The 20,824-nt window shown below is 36.2% G+C and overlaps 2 protein-coding genes across 3 annotated transcripts; one reads left to right on the top strand and one right to left on the bottom strand.

Annotated features, from left to right (window-relative positions):
- The first annotated feature begins 6,532 nt into the window (after window positions 1–6,532).
- On the top strand, window positions 6,533–8,922 carry LOC122641088 (chaperonin-like RBCX protein 1, chloroplastic). The gene is made up of 6 exons (XM_043834406.1): window positions 6,533–6,751; window positions 6,837–6,931; window positions 7,021–7,138; window positions 8,127–8,143; window positions 8,245–8,307; window positions 8,400–8,922. The coding sequence occupies exons 1-6, from the start codon at window positions 6,601–6,603 to the stop codon at window positions 8,469–8,471; spliced, it is 516 nt and encodes a 171-aa protein (XP_043690341.1). The 5' UTR covers window positions 6,533–6,600; the 3' UTR covers window positions 8,472–8,922.
- Window positions 8,923–9,780: 858 nt separating this feature from the next.
- On the bottom strand, window positions 9,781–19,300 carry LOC122640973 (malonyl-CoA decarboxylase, mitochondrial). Of its 2 annotated transcripts, XM_043834277.1 has the most exons (16): window positions 19,194–19,300; window positions 18,965–19,077; window positions 18,799–18,889; window positions 18,591–18,717; window positions 18,302–18,485; window positions 17,564–17,708; window positions 17,311–17,401; window positions 16,549–16,607; window positions 16,352–16,429; window positions 15,900–15,983; window positions 14,175–14,359; window positions 13,586–13,714; window positions 13,152–13,224; window positions 10,612–10,697; window positions 9,984–10,068; window positions 9,781–9,816 (listed from the first exon to the last, which is right to left on the bottom strand). In XM_043834277.1, the coding sequence occupies exons 1-16, from the start codon at window positions 19,275–19,277 to the stop codon at window positions 9,790–9,792; spliced, it is 1,641 nt and encodes a 546-aa protein (XP_043690212.1). In that variant the 5' UTR covers window positions 19,278–19,300; the 3' UTR covers window positions 9,781–9,789. The 2 variants fall into 2 exon arrangements, with proteins under 2 accessions (XP_043690212.1, XP_043690211.1); XM_043834276.1 differs by lacking the exon at window positions 19,194–19,300 and having other exon boundaries at window positions 9,781–9,866; window positions 18,965–19,062.
- Between the last annotated feature and the right edge of the window lie 1,524 nt (window positions 19,301–20,824).

The following is a 20,824-nucleotide window of genomic DNA, read 5'->3' as shown; positions in this document are numbered from 1 at the left end:
ACGATTTTTCTAGATATTGTCATTTATACCTGTTAAAATCTAAAGATGAAGCATTTTAAAATTTTAAAATTTTCAAGAATAGGGTAGAAAATCAGTTGAACTTGAAAATTAAAAGATTTAGAAGTGATAGGGGAGGAGAATACAAATTGACAGAGTTCAAGGAATTCTGTGCCTCTGCAGGCATAATTCTTGAAACTACTGCTCCTTACTCACCTCAATCAAATGGCATAGCTGAAAGAAAGAACAGGACGTTAACAGAGATGTTAAACTCCATGTTATTGACAGCTAGCATACCCTCTTGCTATTGGGGAGAAGCAGTGTTGACTGCAAATCACATTCTAAATAGACTACCACATTCAAAACTGACTTCTACACCTTATGAACTATGGCATAAACATCCCTGTAGATATGACACTCTTAAGGTTTAGGGTTGTATAGCTTATGTTAGGATACAAGACCCTAGGAGACCTAAGGTGGGAACTAGAACAAACACTTGTGTATATCTAGGTTGTGTAGAAGGCAGTGCTGCAGACCGGTTTTTGGATCTATCAACCAATGTGGTGATAGAATCTAGGGATGTTATATTCTTTGAGGATAAATTCCTTAGAGATAAAGGCCTGACCTTGCCTGGTTTGACTGAAGTGGTTACAAAATCACCTTTGGAATCTGAACCAATTGTTTCTGACACTACTTCCACAATGCTCATTGAATCAGAATCTAGAAGAGTATCTACTAGAGATCGAGTTTCCAAGAATTTTGGTGATGATTTTGTAACCTACCATTTAGAGGTTGATCCATCCACCTATAAGGAAGCGATGAGATCTAGGGACTCACTGTTATGGAAAGAAGCCATTGATGAGGAAATGAGCTCTTTAATGCAGAATGAGACCTGACACCTTGTTGATCTGCCTAGAGGGGCCAAGACAATAGGGTGTAAGTGGGTACTGAAGAAGAAACTTAATCCGGATGGATCTATAGCCAGGTATAAAGCACGATTAGTAGCTAAGGGCTATAAACAGGTGAGAGGGATAGATTATTTTGACATCTACTCCCCGGTCCGCCATTTGGTAACAATAAGGATTCTTTTTGCCATAGCATCTATTGAGCACTATGTTGTGCATCAAATGGATGTAAAAACGGCTTTCCTTAATGGAGACCTAACAGAAGAAATCTACATGAACCAACCTGAAGGGTTTGTCTTGGAAGGTTCTGAAAAAAGAGTTTTTAAATTAAACAAATCTCTCTATGGTCTTAAACAAGCACCTAAATTGTGGCATGAGAAGTTTGACAAGACAATAAAGAGCCATGGTTTTCAAACCAGCAACTCGGATAAGTGCCTTTATTTTTTGTCTGAGTCAAACAAGGTCGTGATTATTTGCTTGTATGTAGACGACATGTTGATTCTTGGTTCTGATCTCTCTGTAGTGAGTGACATTAAAGAAACCTTGTCCAAAGAATTCGACATGAAAGATCTTGGTGTGGTAGACACCATTCTTGGGATGAGAGTAAGCTTCAGTGAGCAAGGGATCACCATTAGTCAGACTCATTACATTGAGAAGCTACTTTCTAGTTGGGGATACAGTGATTGTAAACCGATTGAGACACCCTATGACTATAACAAACGGTTGAAACCTAACACAGGTGACACCGTGAATCAGTTAGATTATTCTAAATTGACTGGTAGTCTCATGTATGCAATGAATTGCACTAGGCTAGACATAGCCTTTACGGTAGGCATGCTGAATTGTTTCACTAGTAATTCTGAAAAAGAGCATTGGGATGCCCTATCGAGGCTGATGAGATACCTTAAGGGTACTCAAGGTTATGCTTTATATTATACTGGACATCTTTCAACTTTGGAAGGATATTCTGATACATCTTGGTGCTCAGATTTGGGAGACAGCAGATCCACCAGTGGTTATGTATTTACACTAGGAGGAACAGCTGTAGCATGGAAATCCAAGAGACAGACTAGTATTGTTCTGTCATCTATGGAATCGAAACTTTATGCTCTAGCTTCTGCGGGAGATGAAGCAGAGTGGATAAAGGATCTGATCATGGATATTCCATTGAGGAGTTTTAAGTTAAAATCTATATCTATATTCTGTGATAATCAAGCAACAAAGACGATTGTGAATAACTCACTCTTTAATGGCAAGAGGTGACACATCAGGCTAAAACAGGCCATGCTGAATTATAGAACAGAACAAGGGATTATTACTTTGATTGATGTGAGATCAAAGGATAATACGACAGATGCCCTTACAAAGGGATTGAACAAAGATCGAACAATCAAAACTACAGGGGAGATGGGGTTAAAGACCATTTAGTCAGGTCTTAACCTAACCCAGTATTATTTTGAATTATTTGAATCTCATCTAGCTTTGGTAAGCATTCGGGACAGTTTACATGTTTCAAATAACTTAGTTAGGTTACTAAGTATGGGGGTTTGTGAAACCATTCCAAACTTGATGGTGTAGCAAATTTTCATGTGAAGTCTCCTTACTTTGTTATTCCACAAAGGAATATGAAAAATGTCTTATATGTTTTAATGATATTGTGCTAGTCTTTATGTCATTCCAAATTTGATGACATGTCTTTCATAGTATGGTGTACCATTCCAAATTTGATGATACAACATAAATCTATGACTGATATGACGAACACAGTATTCCAAATGGGAACATGGTATGGTCCTTATGATAGAGACTATATAGGATCGAGTTCTTATAAAGAAACTTGATGATGATGCTTATTGTTTTTTTATTTACCTTCAGCCATATATGAAATGTACTAAGTTCTTATTGTTGAACTAGATACTATTGTGCAAATGATTGAATTCATAATATCTTATGAAATTCATATTTGACAAATTACAGAGAATGACGAAGATGGAGGAGAACGGTTGAATCTGGATCTCGATGAGGATGATTTACTTGATGAGTAAAGTCACATGGATTGCAATGACTTTTCCTTTGATTATTTCTTTTGGTTTAGCCACTTGCATGTGGAACTTTGGATTTATTGTTGGGTTTAGTTTTGATCTAAAACCCTAGTTTTATTTCTTGAAGTTTACTTATTTCTTATTTGATTTATTGGATTATTGATATTCAATTTATTCAATTTATATTGATTCAATTACTGATTGAACAATGGTTCTTATACATGTGTAATGGATATATGTAGAACATATGAGGAGATTGTAAGGGTATTTATGTAATATCCCTTCATATATTCTAATATAATCCTACTTGTGTTAATGCCCAGGCTATGAGGGGCAATCTAATAATTTGCCCATCTGACCTAAACCCTAGTTTCCCTATATATACTAGCTGGAGGCAGCAGTCTGGGTATTCCAAACTAGATACTCAGGGTGTAATGCTTTAAGCAACCTTGTGCTTAAACCCCTAACCCTAACATTTCCTACATCTCATGTTTTGAAAAACTTTTTTCAAATAATAAAGGAGAGGGTTCTAAGCAAACAAGGTACACCACTCTATCTCACATTTTTTATTAGTCATTATTTCTCTCTTTTTTAAAACAATTAATATGCTGATGAAGGTGATTAGGCGCAATGTACGCCTTAGGCTCAGAAAGCTTTTTCCAATAATAAATCAGGGAAAAAGATCACAACATTGGGGAAGATTCCCTCCCCCATGCTCTCTTTAATGAGCCATGGGGTTGTTCACACTGACATTCTCTCCCTCATACAAAATATCGATTCCCATCAAATAAATCCATCTTCCGCTTGCCCATTGGTGTGGTTTCCCATTCTAGTGTCATGGGAAGTCTTAGTCCACTAAATTATTAAAGAAATGCGAGGAAAATGAGGCGTAACAACACTCAATCTAAATGACATGCGGCATGTACAGAAAATCGAAACTGTTCAATACCATCTTGAAAAGGTTGGTAAACACTTTAGAATTGGCATGTGCGTTTGACCAAAAAAAAATTACCATCTTGAAAAGGTTGATTAACCATTTTGATTTGGCGTGTGCGATTGACCCAAAAAAAAATACCATCTTTGAAATCCTCTTGTAATAATAATAATATCTAAAAATGAAAAAAAATTCATGGGCCCACTTGAAAAGGAATCTCCAAGTTGATTCTTCATTTTTGTCTTGTAGATGAGTAATATGATAATTTTGACCATTGAAGATCTAAAAGAGGTATGAATTTAGTAACCTATTTCAATCAAATATCCTCTTGTGTAGTATCCCAATCTCTTTCCATGTATCTTTATTAGAGTGTGTGATTTTTCAAATCCTGTATTTGGCCACCTCAAAAATTCAAATGAGTTGAAACTTCACATGTGAGGAGAGGACCTTGAGGTTTACTTGTTCCCAAAATTTGAGTTTCACATAAACTATCATATGACAAATATTTAAATGTTGGTTCAACTTTCTTGGCTGGCTACATATTTAGAGAATACTCTCCAAAATAAAAATAAAAGTAATGATAATATTATTCTACACTATTAAAATATCATTCGCCAAGTCGTTACTCGTTACAAGATTACAGCTAACACAGGCATACATACAATTGGTTGGAATCCTGGAGCCCCAATAAATAAATATATATACATATTATCTTTTATCTGTCACTTTTATTTTTCATTATTCATTTGTCATTTTTCATTTTTCACCTCTCATCTCATTTCCCATCCCTCTTTTTCTATCTATTCATTCCACTTTTTTTTGTTTAGACAACAGTTTTACACTTTTACCTACTTTATTTGAATCCATGTAACTGACCCCATTAAGTTGGGATAAGGTTAAGTTTGTTGTTGTCGTTGCATATATAAAATGTTGACTTCCATGAGGTCAAATGTGAGAGCAGTGATTGTGTTGTGGCCTGGCCCAATGAACTTCTAAATAAGCTCAGTGGGCTTGGCTTTGCCCTACAGGCCCACAAGTAAGAAAGTAACTGCCTACTGGGCTTACATTTCACTTCGACACACTTTTGTGCTCTCACAGTTGCATCTGCCACCTGCGAGAGCTCTATTTCTAGGATTGTGGCTTTGATCCATAGGAATCATGGTATGAGGAAACATTTATGAGTTATGTACTAAGTCTCCCTCACCTAGTCACATGTTGGTACTACTATTTTTTTTACTCATGCCCTTGTTATTTTACATGAATATCTCTAAATTATTCATGGCATGTGAAGGAAACCAAAGGAGGTTGGCGCGATTTAGGCTGGCCGGCCGGTCTAGAGAGCTTTCTTCAAGCGGACCTTGATTCTACTATTTTGGCAAGTCAAACAAGATTGTAATTTTGTAAATAGGTGGATCCCAGAGTCTTAGGTCAAATGTTAAGTTTCAACCTAAACAAAGTTCACCACTTGTCAAAGCAAAGCATTGAAAAATAATAGAGATGTAATAGTCGTCAAAGTATTGGAGGCAAGTATGAATAAACATACATTGAGATGCATGTCAATATACAATCATCCTTCGCCTTTTGTTTTTTCCCTAGAATGGAAGATATATTATATATATTTTTAATCCCTTTCTTTTAAACCTCCCTAGTAATAGTAGTCAAATCGAAAAATAATTACATGAAAGGCAAGAGATCTCTACTTGGTCGCATGGTTTCTACACAAGTATCTGTTCCAATGGTTGAGCAAAACTCACGATGTCCTGTGAGAGGGTGTATGAAACACCACCAAGTAGAGATCTTTTTCCCTTATATGAAATATGTCAAGGCATTCTCAAACTAATACAGAACACAAAGAGTTATGAGATCCCACCTTCGGCATTGCCATTAGCAGGAAACACGAAACTTTTTTTTTGGTAAAGTAAAAAACCCAAAACTCACCCATAGAACAAACTAATAAAAGAACTTAAATGCGCATCCCTCAACATTTCCTCTTTAATATAATGAAGGATGACCACCTGAGACAATGAAAATCCTTACTTAACTATCATTTTTGTCAAATATTCGGCTGTTAGATTTGCCTCCTTATAGTACTGTGATATATTATAATCAATTGATAACAGATAAGATTGAAGGAATGGAATCAAATTAGAAGACAACTCTCAACATAGTTGGTCACAGAGGTGGCAAATCTCGATCACCTACTCATACATGTACAATTCACATATAATTATGTGATGGCATTTGTCCTATTTGCTATTATTAAGAGTATATATATTTATAGAAGCAAAAAAAGATACATGTCATCACCTAACTATACATTAATTATGCACTTTACTAGTAGATATGATCTCGCAAATTAGTTGATACAAGGAGTTAGCATCACCCAAAGTGGCACGAAACAACTAGGTACCAACCCTTCCCAATTTTACCCCTGGTTTCATTTAAAAAAGGATTTTTTTTACCGTTTTACCCTTATCAGTACCAATCTGCCGATACAGAATCGGTCAGTAATCGATATCAGCATATCGGCCAATCGACAGCAATACCTCAAAAATGGTTCCAGCAGGTCAGCAGGCTTTGCAACTGAAACGTGCCACGTATAAATAAAAGATCTTTTTGTAAGGAAAAGCTTCCTTATCCGAGCGAGAACGGACGAGGAGGTGTAGTCAGTCTTCACAGTAGGAGTGATTTAGAGTGAATAGAAGAACGTTGAGAGGCCATAATGGAGTCATCTCCGATTGCTCCTCTCGCTCATCTCTCTTTCTTCCCACCTAAACCTGATAGAAGCAGAGCTTTTGCTTCTCCTACTCGGTCGTGGAAGCAAAGGACTACCCGAACCACTCGTCTTCATTGTCAAAAGATGTTCGTTCCTGGTGGGTATTCTTTGTATTCCTCTTAGTTCTTGCGCTTATTTCATTGCGAATTGTGAGTATTCAATCGATTCGGTTTGTTTTGCAGGATTTGGAGAAGCATCACCCGAAGCCAAAGCTGCTACAAACCTTCATAATTTCTTTACTTATATAGCTGTTAAGATCGTTCTGGCACAACTTGAGGTTCCTTTCCATACCCCCAAAACTTTGATATAGTCATGTTAGTCAGTTATATAACAACTTCGTCTGATCATAATTATTTACCAACGCAGAGTTATAACCATGAAGCGTATGAGGAGTTAATGGAATTCTTAGGAAGAACCCCATTGAATGATGGCAACAAGTTCTGTGCAAATTTGATGCGAGAATCACCAAGACATAAAACTTTAGGTATGGCAAACACTCCACAGTCTCTTCTGTAATACTTGCATTTTCCCCCTGATTTCTCTTTGAATCAGTTTGGGTAGGTCATGGGGTATAATCACTATCCAGTTCTTTGTAAATCACTAGTAATAATGGGATTTTCTTAGAACTACACATTTTACTCTCTCTGTCTCTCTCTTCCCTCTGGGCATCAAGTAAGTGGCATTTATATTCTTGTTAAAATGTCTAACCCAAAAGCTTAAGACATTAGGTAGAGAAGCCCAATGGTATATGAAGTCATCCAAGGTCTGAGAGTTAATGTAGGATTATCCTAACACTCCCTCTCAAGTGTTGCCCTTCTTTTGAGTGGCACTACTCTTGTTATTTGTGGCCCCTTTTTTTGGATTTCTTTACACAGATTTTAAACATAATGGGCACAGTATTTTGATACCATATTGAATTGTCTAACCCAAAAGCTTAACTTATTAGGTAGATAGGTCGAATTGGTATATAAAGTCATCGTCCCAAAGTTGGCTGATGTGGGTTATTCCCAACAATCCTTAACGTTCCCTAGTGATTCTCATTTATCTATCTATGTTGCGGGCGAGGTAACTTGTGGCAGGAATGTTTTCCAATATCTTCTTTGTGCTGTTTCACATTTTTGGGTCTTTTGCTCCTTATTTAGTAGGTAGCTTACCTATGTGGCAATGTTAGTGATTGTTTTGAAGATTATTTGTTCAAAGGCAGTTGACATGGCAATAACATCATCTTAGATATTCATTCAATCCATATTACAGCATCTTCAGCTACTTTGATGAAGTAGAGTTATTTGCTTCATTTTTGTACATTGTTCCCATAAAGGCCAGAAACCATCTGTCTTCTTACTCCAATATAAGGCCTATGTTTTTATCTTCTTTCCATGGAGGTTTTGACTTCTATGTATATCTGGTGTTTGTTCTGTGATTAATTCCATGGATACTACCGTGTATGACACACTTTGACACCCATGTGGTAGCTCTACGGATTTTGGAGGTCAGTATCATATATTAAAGACCTGGTTCTTTAATTCCTTCTATGTAAACCACTTTCATGGCAATGACCCATCACCTGCATATTATCACATCTTAATCCAGGTTCGATCTGCTTACTGCAAAAATGATTTTGAGTGGGAAAACATGAAGAGACTAGCTATTAAGGTTAGCAATCCCTTCCTTTATCAAGTTGAACTGCTTTTCTATTATTTCTCTCTCATTTTTCCTCGTCTATGGATTATTGACTTATTTTCCAGATGGTAAATGAATCCAACACAAAACTCATGAGGGATTATGTTTTAGAAACCAGTCATGAGAGTGAAAAGTGATATGTTGTTGCCCTGCCTCCTCATCTTTCTCCCTCTACCTAATGGATATTCTCTAATATATGATGAGAATCAAACCCAACATGTCAAGAATAGCATTACTATGGATGAATAGATCTGACAACTAGTCCCTCAGGCAGCACTGGTTCTATAGTTCAAGCACAGAAAGGTAATACTTTCAGCTCTGCCAGAAAAAGTAGAGAGAAGACCTCAGTTGTTCAGCTAGATACTGAAGAAAGTGATGCCAGGACTGACATTCCAATGCTCGACAAAACTGAAAATGGCAATCTCTTGCTCTGCCTCTGGTGAAGCTTGGAATTTCAAGTAGTGTCCTAATGTAATTATATATTCTCATCTTCTGTATTTGGTTTCCCTCCAAATTTTTTCTTATGTAGTAAATTGAAATCTTAATGGTACTTGAGCCACTTTGTGTATTCAAGAGAGTATGTCTTTTCTCCTCCTGTTTTTATACCATTTATGATCAGATAAGAGACCAGTAGGTTGCAACTGGGAGCACCATCATGTGAACGACAGGCATAGTTTTGTTTCTCATTAAGTAACAATCTCTCTCTTTTTATCTGAGTGTGGTGTCCAAAGCTTCAATTTCGTCCAATTTCAATCATGTTTAAATTTGTTGGAAAAGACCACCTGGAATAGTAAATAGAAATTCAGATGGAGGTTGTAACTTGAAGAAGAGTCAATCTGGTCATGATGTCATATTCGCGGATGCTCAGTAAAAGGTCAAGAGGATAGCTTCATATAAAAAATTTTATTTTTTAAGGAAAACAGGGATAAATTTGTCCGATACTGCCGATCCGTGCTGATATCATATCGGTATTTTACCGGTTTTGCAAGTGACCGAAACCCAATCCGATACAGTGCATTAAAACCATGTGTTTGTTCATAGAACTGTATGGCTAAATGGAGGATTTTCCCTGTCATTTCTTACCATCCAATATATTTTGCCATGATTTCCGATTTACCTTTTGGAACACACAAATGGTACAAATATAAGAGAGCAATATCTTTTCGACCTTATGAAAGGGAATGAATGCTACATCCCGAAGAAATTAGGATGGTTTCAGAAGCCAAGAACATAGAAAGGAGCATGCTAAGCCAAAGACGAATGGTGCAAATGTCAGTTATCTGACAAAATACTTTGGTTTGCCATTTTGTAGATTTATTTTCATATCCGTACAAAATCATAAACTTATTTGAGCTATAATAACAACTCAGCCTTATCCCAACTAAACTGGGTTGGCTACATGGATCCTTGCCCTCCAATCAGATCTATTCGAGGTCATACTTGATATGTTTGTTCTTAATGCGCTTCTTGTTCCTCGTTCAGCTGCAAAGCAGAGCCAACAATAAAGGCTATAGAGAAGACAAGGAAGGCCCCTACACAAACACACACCGAGAACAACAAAGAGAGTCATTTATATTTGAAATATTAACATTTCACCAACACTCAAAAAAAGAGGAAAAAAACCAGTTCTCCCATGAACAAGAGATTACCTCGAGACGGCAACGAAATTCGGAAGAAGCCTGGATATGCCCTGTGCTAAAATATGACTGAGCATTCTCCTCAATTTTGTCCAGCCTGCAAATTACTTGTTAATAAACATCCGCATGTTGTTTACTGGTTCAAAACCTCAGCCAAGTGGAACATAAATCCTCATAAATACAGTACGTATGAAGAGGGAGGGAGGATCTAATGAAGAATCCCGCACGTGGGATCTCCCAAACCAAAAACCATCCAGATTAGATAAGCACGATAATTGGTCTTGTTGGAATTTTTATCATAACTTATAAGATATGAGAACAGATTCAGGCCTCAGGGACTCGTTAAAAATTTATAAAATAAAACAGTACAGACTGGATTGGGTAATTTTCCAATGGAAGCAAATGAGTGTAAATATAACCTGCTAGTACTGGTCTTTGTGTATTGATTTGAGCAAACATCTAGCTATTAAATGGTTTAAAAAAAAATTTTAATCTAACTTTATATGTACAAAATCTTGCAGATGTCATAAAATGGCGCCATGAAGCTCTAGAATGTGGTCAAAAAAAATTATGCCTACAATGACAACAAAAATGAAATGACAAAAAGGGAAAATAGGTGCTGATATCTGGTAGAGATTACCTATAGACATAGTTTACCATGATACCTCCACTTTGGCGAAGGCCTTTTTCTGATCGATCAGCCATCCAATTCAGCCTCTCAATCATCTAGAGATGTTCAGAAGATCTTGGTTAGAACTTAGACGATGTCATTAAGCATTTTCATAGCTCCTGAAGATTAATATCTCTAGGTACCGAACATGAAGAACTACCACATGCATTTGTTTTGATTCTTAGAAGAAACATGTAAGTTGGTTGATTTAAATCAAATTTGATTGGGTTTGGCAATTCAAGAATGGAAGATGTTCAAAGTTTTTACCATTCCTTGGCTTATTATTAGTTGTCAGGTACAAAAATTTAGTTATCAATATACCCCATATAGAGGCTACTAGTCAAAATTGAAAAGTTCCATCAATTTTCAAGGCAGCTTTGTCTGGACTTGACACAAAGGATTCCAGCTTGCTTGACTAGTAAAGCATATCTGCATCATACTCCAGTAGGAAAAGGAATCCCGTCTTCACTGTTAAGCTGTAATTTAGCAGTTTTTATCAGCTGGTGAAGCAGAAATATCAGAAAAAAGGTCTTTGTTGGTTCCTAAAACCTTGTTTCAGTTAGGTAAAAGAAGCCCTGAAAGTACATATGTATGTATATTACAAGAGAGCAAAAGAATGCAGGGGAAGGGTGGATAACAATATCCTCAAGAAACTTGGCGATGTAATGACAATACTCAGACAACCACTAGAGTCCAGGCCTTTGTCAAAGCAGCACAAGAAATTAGGGATAAGAAAAAGTTTGTAAAGGAACAAAGCAACTAACGAAAAAGCTAAAAAACTATAAGCTGAGGTAAAGTCTTTATCATACATTAAGTAAGAATGATGGTAAAATGTTTATTCAAAAAAGAAAAAGTAGAGACCTAGATCATTTCATTCAAGGCGAGGATAAATGAATATTTGGGAAGAAATGGAGAGAGTACCAAAAATGGAAGAGCTATAATCAGCAATCTTTAATCTGTTTGTTTCCAGGAAAAAGTTGCATAAAAGGAAAATTCTTGGGTAAAAATGCAAAATCAAATAAAAAAACGAAAGATTTTACTTGAAAAGTTTTCATTTACATGGCTTTAACCTGGAAACAAACAGATTCTTAATGAAAGCAATGCAAGGAATAATCATCAAAGAAAATGGCATTGGACAAGCTAAAACCATGGGAAAATCATGTAGGTTAGCTTATATAAAATTAAAGAAGCTTTTTGAATACTATGGTATCCCCAAATGACGTTTAAAGCATGGGAGTTACCAATTATCTTTCCTACCTATATCGTTTAACTTGATCATTAGTGCTAAGGAACTGCCAGATGAATTAAGGGAAAATTTCTTGATGTCTATCTACAAGAACAAGAAATATATTCAAAGTTGCACTATCATCAATCAAAAATTATGAATGATGCTATGACGCATTAGCAGAGAATGGACTGATAATAGAATAAGATAAAGATTTAGAATTAAAAATCATACACCAGGAAAATTGACAACAACAAATTATTTGCTTAAGAAATTGAAGGAAAAGTTTAGCAAGAAGAAAGATATTTTACATGGTCTTCAATGCATTAGAAAGACATGGTTGGGTATCTAGAAGAATCATTTAGTGCACTTTGTATGGGTAAAGTGTTTTAAGTTGATATACTAATGTATGTGACTAAGGATATTTATAATTGAGCTGCAACTATTCTGAAACCATTGAGAGAGAAACTAGCATGTTTTCAATCAATAGCAGGTTTACATCAGGGGTCCTAATTGAGCCAATACCTCTTTCCATTAGTTATGGATACATTGATTAGACATATACAGGACAGGATCTTATGGTGTATGTTGTATGTTGGTGATACAATATTTGGTTTACACAATTAGATAACAACAAATGCCAAGCCAGAATTATCGAGTGCTCAAAATCAAAAGGTCAAAGATATGCCAGAAGTGAGGAATCCATAATGTATGAATAGTAAAAGTAGGAGAAGAAATTAGGTAATGAAAAGTAGGGGGGTTCCACTGCAAATTAAATTTCAAGCCTTCTTTACAGACCCGATGAACAGCATATTCTTTTTCTCTTTCTTTTGCCATCATATGTTACCAGCTTTCTTTTGCATCATATGTTACATCATATGTCACCAGCTAATTATTTTCTTAATGATAACAATTTCATTTCAAGCGTTGACAATAATAATCAGTGACAATACACTCAAATCAATTCAACAAACTCAATATAGTTATTATGTTCATTGTTTACCAACAGTACATTATGTTTCAACTTTGTAATATCAGCCTATCTTAAATTCTTGAATTTCTCAATTCAATTTTGTCAGAGATATGTATGTCAAATAGAAGTATATTCATGGATATATATGATGAATGATATTAATAACTCGAACAACCAAAGATGATGTCAACCAGACAGGACAGTGAAGGAGGTATTTAGCTGCTATTATGCAAAAATCTTAAGATATAATGATGTTAGCTATTGTGGATTACTCCATTATAAATGTCAAGATCACAGCATTGCAGGACTCACCGCTCCATTCTGCAAGTGGAAGTTTGCAACAGAATCTAGAGCTTTACCTCTCTTTTTCTCTTGAAAAAGGTACCTGTAGACATTTTACAAACATCTGTCAATTGTTATAAAGTGCACACCATTGGACCACATATTTTTCAATGCTTCAGAGAGCTATCCTTAACGAGCAATTCCCATGTTGCTCCTTTGCATTCTACCTTTAATCGTTGGCCATACAACGACCAATTTAACCTAAATAGTGGATGGTCCCCAACAATAAAAACTTAGGTAGTTAGGTGTAACTTGAACTCGGGGTCCATAATCTTCCCTACTCTTTTTTTTTTTTTTTTTTGGGGGGGGGGTGGTAAATGATCACAAGTTGGTGATGGATGATGGATACATTAATGTCAGATCTTGGGGGTTTTGAAAAGTTTCTTATAGAAAGCATAACTTACCTGGCACACAATCGCATGAGAGGGGCTTGTAACACTGACGATAATGTATCAGAGTTTACCCACTCATGTTTTGTTGAAGTCAGCAAGTTCAACATCACTTCCATGCCATTTTTCCCATCACCAAATTCCCTGCACAAGGGAATTTATTACAGATGTAATATTTTGCAACAAAAATCAATGTTTTTCATTAAATCCAACTTCATTTCAGTAGGGATATAGTAGCAATTTCATACAAGATCTTTTGGCTGCCATGACGTAAGGCCCGTCGTCAAACAATCCGATAAAATTAATATTCCAATTTGATATGAGATGGTTTTCATCAAGGGTATCAATATATAAAGAATATAACCGAAACCGGTCACGAAAATCTGTAAATTATTTAATAGGTGCAGTTCTTACCAAGTTACAGTAACTTAGCTCCAACTCCATCCCACCAAATGTGTCACAAGATTGTGTGTTGGGGGGTGAATAAGCCAGAAAACATACAAAATGGTTGTACTAGAGTTGTCGACCAATTAAGGATCAAGCCCAACACAATTCATAGTTTTTAGATCATACTCATTATTACTTCATAAAATATAAAGCTCACCCCAATTCTAACAGCTTTCTTTCTTCATCTGGCATAAGTATGTTCTCACTGAAAGTAGAAACCGATCCCCCCGGTGATGAATGTGTTACATCTCCTGTATCTGCGTCAGCAAGCTTTGATTGATATGCCAACTTGGAAAGGAGCCATGACATAAATCCTGGCACAGGGCTAAGTGTTGCAAATGTCTTCATGAAGAAATAATAAATAATGTCAGGCTCATCACTGAGTATGAGATACATGAAAGTTGACTCTACAGAACAATCCTGTGTTGTTTAGCTAAGCTGCAATTCACTGACTATTATGAGGTAATAGTTTTTATGATTCAACCAGGTTTTTAAAATTCAACCAACTATTATAAAGAAATAGTTTTTAAGATTCATGAAATTGCAAAAATATCTGGGACCCTTTGTCCCTCTCTCTTTCTTTATGCAAAATATATGGCACTTTTTCCGAATGTAAAACTCCCATGAACACTTTAATAGACTACAGGATCATATAAAGCTCCCATGAACACTTTAATAGACAACTACAGGATCATATAACACCATATTCTGCAGAAACCATGTATAAGGTTTGGTAGACAAAATATAGATGGAAAGTTCTATTAATGCTCAAGAAGCTATACAGTGAACCTTAGAGGCACATATAAAAAAGTATGTGCAAAAAGTACATCAAGATCACAAATATCTTAGATCAGTCCTACAATGAAGATTGGTCCCATATCATAGGAGTTTTGCTCCTTATATCCTGAATGAGTTCGAAAATCTCAATTAAACCCAGTTCTCAACAATAAAGATACAACCAAACAAGGTCCCATCCTGCCAATGTTTGGTTGAAACTATCCGTTTTATCAATCCTAACAACTAAAAAAATCTAGAAATAGATTAGAAAAAAAAACAAGAATGTTGTTTGAAGGATGATTTAGGTACTTGAATCCTTTCAGCGTTATAATGCTGGTTCTTAAAAATTTGAAGATGGAAAGTATACAACATATCCAGTCATACTCCTGTCCTTTTCTTATTCATCCTTGAGAAAACAAAAGAGTATGCATGTGCTAACAGCTCCCAAGTCCCAAAATCTAGATAATAGAAGATCAAATTTATGTAGGTACCAACTGAACCACTTGAGTATTTCTGTATTCTGTAATTATCTTGTGATTTGCACTTTGCCACAGGGGAAAGAAATTGAAATGTTTAGATAATAGCATCAAGAGGCCATCCACCAATAAGAATGCTTACACTGAAAATGCATAGGAACTCAGATATTAACATTATTACTGTCATGTAAGGCATGCAAAACTAGTAAAATATATAAATGATTAAATATTTGGTATGCTTAAGAGAAGAATATATTATGTAATATGGTGGGGGCAGCGTGGGGTTGGGGAGAGAGAGGGGGGAAAGAGAGGCTATGTTCTAATTTTCTTTAATTTTACCAATTTACCCTCACTTAAGTAGCAATTCTACACATGTTCATTAATGGTACCCGCATAAACAAACATTAACAGTTTATGGTGATAAATCATAAACAACTCTCGCGCTGTTTATGAATTTATGCTTATATTGATTTATTTTAATGAGAAATAGAGATCATAAATCATACCAAACACATCTATTTATGTTTATGTGTCAGATAAACATAAATTTAAACTATACCAAAGAGAGCCTTAACCGTGCTCTCTATTGTCTACTATTATCCGGTCCGGAACGAGAGAGAGATATTTACCGAAATATATGGCATGTCTCTTTTCAGCAGTTCAACAACTCGTTTAATAAGAAACTTTCCAAGGTTGATTCCCGATAAGCCTGGCTGTCAGCTTGGAAAAGTATGCGGCAGATTAGACAAAAGTAAAGAATATTTGTCACCAAAAACAGATTCTTGTTTGAATCAGAAATAATGTTTGCTATCGAGAAAAGACATAGACTAATGGGAACTAACATTTCATTGTAGGAAAGCACAAAATGTGTTTCAGAATCATGACAAGTGCCACAAATTGTGGCAGTACTGGTTCCCACTAATCCTACTTATCTAAACTTGTGTGCAATAAATTTCAATTCTAGGACCATGCGGAACGCAACCTCTGATATCTTCAATATGGTCATCAAAGACTCTTCTATTCCAAATATTATCTTCAAAAAATGGATGAGTTAAAAATTCTACTTTCCAATGCCTATTACCTGTGTTGATGATATAGAGTAAAACAATGCACACTTCGCTTCAAATTCAGGTGTGAGAGGATCATTACACAAAACGTCCTGATTTGAATGGAGAAAGAAATGTCACTATTACATAGCTAATGAAAGAACAAATGTGGATATTTTCATTCTTTCTCTCTCTCTCTCTTCTGAGGGGGGGGGTGGGGGAGGGGTGATACCTGTACTTTCTGAGCCACATCCTTCAGAAGAGCAACTTCGATAAAAACAAGGGGTTCACCTGAAGGAAATTTCCTAAATAGGTCAGTTTAACTGATTTAAGCATGTGAACAGAGAAATTTCATGTAAATTTATATATCTTGTTTGAGATGGTATGAAATCCTTGAGTTTTCAAGCAGGTTCATGAATATTTTCAGCAGCAAAGTGCAACTCATAGTAAAATTCCAGAACTAAATTTCAAAGAGAATTCATGGTTGATTTGATATGCATATAACATGAAACCAAGACTTTCTGGTCCACCGTAAGTAACTCCACAGGTCAAATTGTAGTTTCATCCATAATGTTGTTGGGGCTCTTGGAAAATATTATTGGGAGAATTACTGAAAAGTTAATGGTGGTATACAGTTAGCACTTTGGAGCACATATTTTTTCTCTTATAGGCACACTTTTTCTATAATAAAAGAACAAACAGCATTGACAGTTTAGATGGAAATTAGGGTTGGTACATTAGTGAACCATTGGATGATTTATAGCACACCATCACAAAGGAAGCATATTGTGATTATGGACCGCGTGTAGAACCATAAATCTCTAACCCCAAATTTCCGCACAAAACAAGGACAACCAGAAAGAAATAAGAGTGATATTCCAAAAACAAAAACAAGGTTACCACAGAAGTCGAGCCACTTGAGCTATTGAAGTAACTCTTGACAAAAACAAAGGAGGAAAATAACATTTTTTTAGAAGAAGAATGAACAGTCAACCAGGTATTGCAGGATGTAGATATCCAAAGCAACGACGACCGACACCCAGCCTTCTTTTCAGATCGATAAGATTACTGATTGGATGAACAGCCTAAACCAAACATAAATAAATAAATAAATCAGAATACATATAATTACACTCTCACATAGTGCCAATGTAACAACATCAGATATAACAAGAAGAAAAGAATGATGAACTAGTGCCAACGTAACAACATCAGATATTACAACAAGAAAAGAATGATGAACCAACCTCATATGCGACAATCTTCTCCAGCAAAGATGCTGGATCATCCCATGTAATACGGTGCAGCTCTAATGCAGCAGGACTAAGCCATGTAATCAACTTTTCTTTTAAATAGGAATCTAGTGCCCGCAAAGAGGCATTATTTTCTTTCCTGTATAGTTGGACAACAATCAGTTCACTAGAGGCATCATGGTGTACTGGGAATTGATATAAAACATGGAGCTGAGGTAAACTTGTGGGGGAGTGGGGAAACCTGGTTTAATTTTTCCCACAACTGGCAGAAACAATATCCCACTCATGCGATCTAGGTTTTGTTAGATAGCTAATTGGAAAAACTACTCGGATACCAGTTGTCCAACCTGCTACTAGGTTCTTCTTTTCCCACAAACCATGCTACCTTACTTCAAATTACAGTTTCTATTTTCTTTTCCTAGAAAATATTTTGAAAGGCAGGAAAAAACGAAAGGAATTATTCAGCTTCTTATATCCTTGAAATTCCATAAGAAGTCGTCACAGTAATCCCTCCCTGAAAAGATACGTAATTTCATACTATGTTGTACACCAATATTCTCTCAGTGCCCAATAGAAGATTAGAAGCCGCTACAGATTTTTGTTCTGAAGGAATGACTAATGTCATGACTTCCAAACATTTGTTATTTGTTATTGGGAAAACTACGGATCAGTTTGAAAGGGGGAAAAAAAAGAAGGAAATATGAAATGGAAGAAATTGGAACAAAACCTTACGCAATCATTGCGAGAAGGTCGGCCCGAAGAAGAGTCAGGAACTTCAAACCTCCAGGGTGGGTGTTGAGCCGTTCGAAGAGAACTTCGTACATTGGCTGGAGAGCGTGTCTCAGATTTCTCTCAGTTCTATACAGAGCAGAAAGCAAGCCTTCTTCGTCAATGTCAGATGATTTAGCTTTGTCAACTGAAAACATGCAATTTCCATTAAAACCCACTTTCATGGAAGAAGAAGAAGAAGATAATGATGATGAGAGCATGCCCTGAATTGAATTATTAGAACAAAACTCACCATCTGGAAGCTCAAGACCAAGATATTTCCCTATGAGTTCACGAACTTGTGTCCTATTGACATCATATTCTCTGGCGAGTACAAGAAGTAGTTTCCGGCGATTATCGTGCGAGAGAATAAAGTAACCCTGCATCATTAATCCATTACTTGAACTACCAAGAAAAAATAGAGTTTCTTAACATCATCACTAATGATGTCCCTGACTTACCTCTGAGAAATCGCTCATAACCCCATCTAAAACTTCCGTTTTGTTCATAGAAATGGCTGAATGCATAGACTCTTGTACCAGCTTCAATTCTCTGAAAATTAAAAACGAATTATAAACATACTTTCATTCCAAGCCAACAGAAAAATCTCCAAATAAAGAAACAGACCTCTCAGTCTGAAACGATGTTCTTTCTTGCTCTTCTCGAGCTGTTCGCATTTCATGTTCATCGGATTGATCGTGCTCACTTCCTGACTCTGATTTGATCCGACCATTTTCGTTCTGCACAAATTGCAAGCGAAAACGAATTTAATTACAACCATTCCCCCAAAAATTATGAATAAAAATGGATTGAATGAATAGATGAAGACGATGATTCAATGAAATTGATTACTTACAGGAAGGATGGAAAACTTGTTTGGGTCGACAGGTTTCATTCTCGTTCTCATCAAAATCGCCAATCCTTTTCTGTTTCTGTTCATCCTCTTTCACAATGTTCTTGTTAAGATACTCTCTATTAACAGATTGTAAAAATGTTTCACGAACAAACTACCAATCGGTTTTGGCATTAAGAGGTCTTTCTATGTAAATGCAAAATTGACATAAATTGAGAAAGATGCTACTCATCAAACGGACAGCACCCCTGACCCGGTGGGTTCTGCCTGAAAGCAGCCTGTGTTCAGGATGATCGGTATCGGATCGGCTGTATCAGCCGGATCATGTCCAAAACTGACTTCTAACTGATCGGTATCGGATCGGTTATCGTAACGGATCAAGTGTAAAAAAAAACCCCGATTTTTAATGAAAAGTAGGGGTAAAAGTAAAACCAACCGATTTGAATTAATACGTACAAATTCGGATCGGTATTGACAGAGAACGATATCTCAATCCCTCGAACTGATACAATATAACGTTATCTAGAGTTGTCAACTGGTCAGGCCCGGCCGGTTTTGGTCAGATCTAATCGGATATCATTGATTTTAAGGCCCCCTACCATTTCTGCCCATTTAGGTATTGGGGCCTCATAAGCCAGGGCATGGACATGTTTCTATTTGATCGATAAGTTATCGGTCCATAATTGGGCTATAAACGGGTCATTAAACAGACCATGAATAGGTCTTTAAAAGGCTATAATCGGACTAAATGGGCTTAAACAGGTTATTTGGGCTATAAACAATTCATTACTGGTTGGTCACAATATTTGGTTGGTCTTAGTTGGGCAACTGCTAGGCCATTATATTGCACTATGAACATTTGATTATTAATTAGATATTTTTTTTTTGGTAAATAGACATTTATTAATTAGACAGTGCTTGATCTTAGCACGTTTAGTAATCGATTGGACAATTTTTGGGCTTCAGTCGATTCAAGTCAGCCCTACCAACGTGGGATAACTTTTGACACCTTTATTGCTATTGATTGATACATCCGATCTAATCTTATACGTAAAACTATGCTTAAGTGGAGTATACAATCCTAATATAATAAATATACACATTTAAGACTCTTTCTCTATTAATGACGTAGACTTCTGTATATGAATTGATAACAATGGACAATTGAGCATGTATGTTGCCAATATAAAGGGGGAACAATCGGAACATGTCCCTCTCTCTCTCTCTCTCCAAGATTATTTCGCTTTTCCCTAATAATGTAGAAGAAAATTTATTACAGATTAACCACATGTCGAATTTGGGGTCAATGGCCGTGGTACAACCTATGATTTAACACTTCTAAGTGTGAATCACTCATCTTTGGTGGTCATATTTAATTTGACTTTTTTTGGCTTTTCTTTTTCGTGAAATTTGACCTAAAGGTTTTTTATGAAAACTTTTGACCTGAAGTTGTCTTAGTTTAGTAGCCATCCATGCTGTTGATTTTAGGTTTGTTCCCTGGTCCTCCGATAAAGAGGCTCATGTAATAGCTTCAGGGGCGATGCATTTGGGATTTTCGCAGAGTTTGGTGGGTCTCTCCACCTCGTGTTCTTTTATTTCCTATTTTGAGTGGAAGCTTTGCTTCCTCTCTGTTT

Source organism: Telopea speciosissima, chromosome 9, assembly GCF_018873765.1.
Source record: "Telopea speciosissima isolate NSW1024214 ecotype Mountain lineage chromosome 9, Tspe_v1, whole genome shotgun sequence".
Lineage (NCBI taxonomy): Eukaryota > Viridiplantae > Streptophyta > Magnoliopsida > Proteales > Proteaceae > Telopea > Telopea speciosissima.
Note: the sequence above shows the minus strand (reverse complement) of the source record. Positions and strands in the feature narration are given on the sequence as shown.

Coding starts and splice junctions, on each gene's coding strand:
- LOC122640973 (XM_043834277.1), bottom strand. CDS start 19,277: ATGAACAGAAACAGAAAAGGATTGGCGATTTTGATGAGAACGAGAATG. Junction 18,486..18,590: donor TGGTCTTGAGCTTCCAGATG/GTGAGTTTTGTT, acceptor GCATGTTTTCAG/TTGACAAAGCTAAATCATCT. Junction 14,360..15,899: donor GAGACATGCCATATATTTCG/GTAAATATCTCT, acceptor TTCTTCATGAAG/ACATTTGCAACACTTAGCCC.
- LOC122641088 (XM_043834406.1), top strand. CDS start 6,601: ATGGAGTCATCTCCGATTGCTCCTCTCGCTCATCTCTCTTTCTTCCCA. Junction 6,752..6,836: donor TCAAAAGATGTTCGTTCCTG/GTGGGTATTCTT, acceptor TTTGTTTTGCAG/GATTTGGAGAAGCATCACCC. Junction 6,932..7,020: donor TCGTTCTGGCACAACTTGAG/GTTCCTTTCCAT, acceptor TTACCAACGCAG/AGTTATAACCATGAAGCGTA.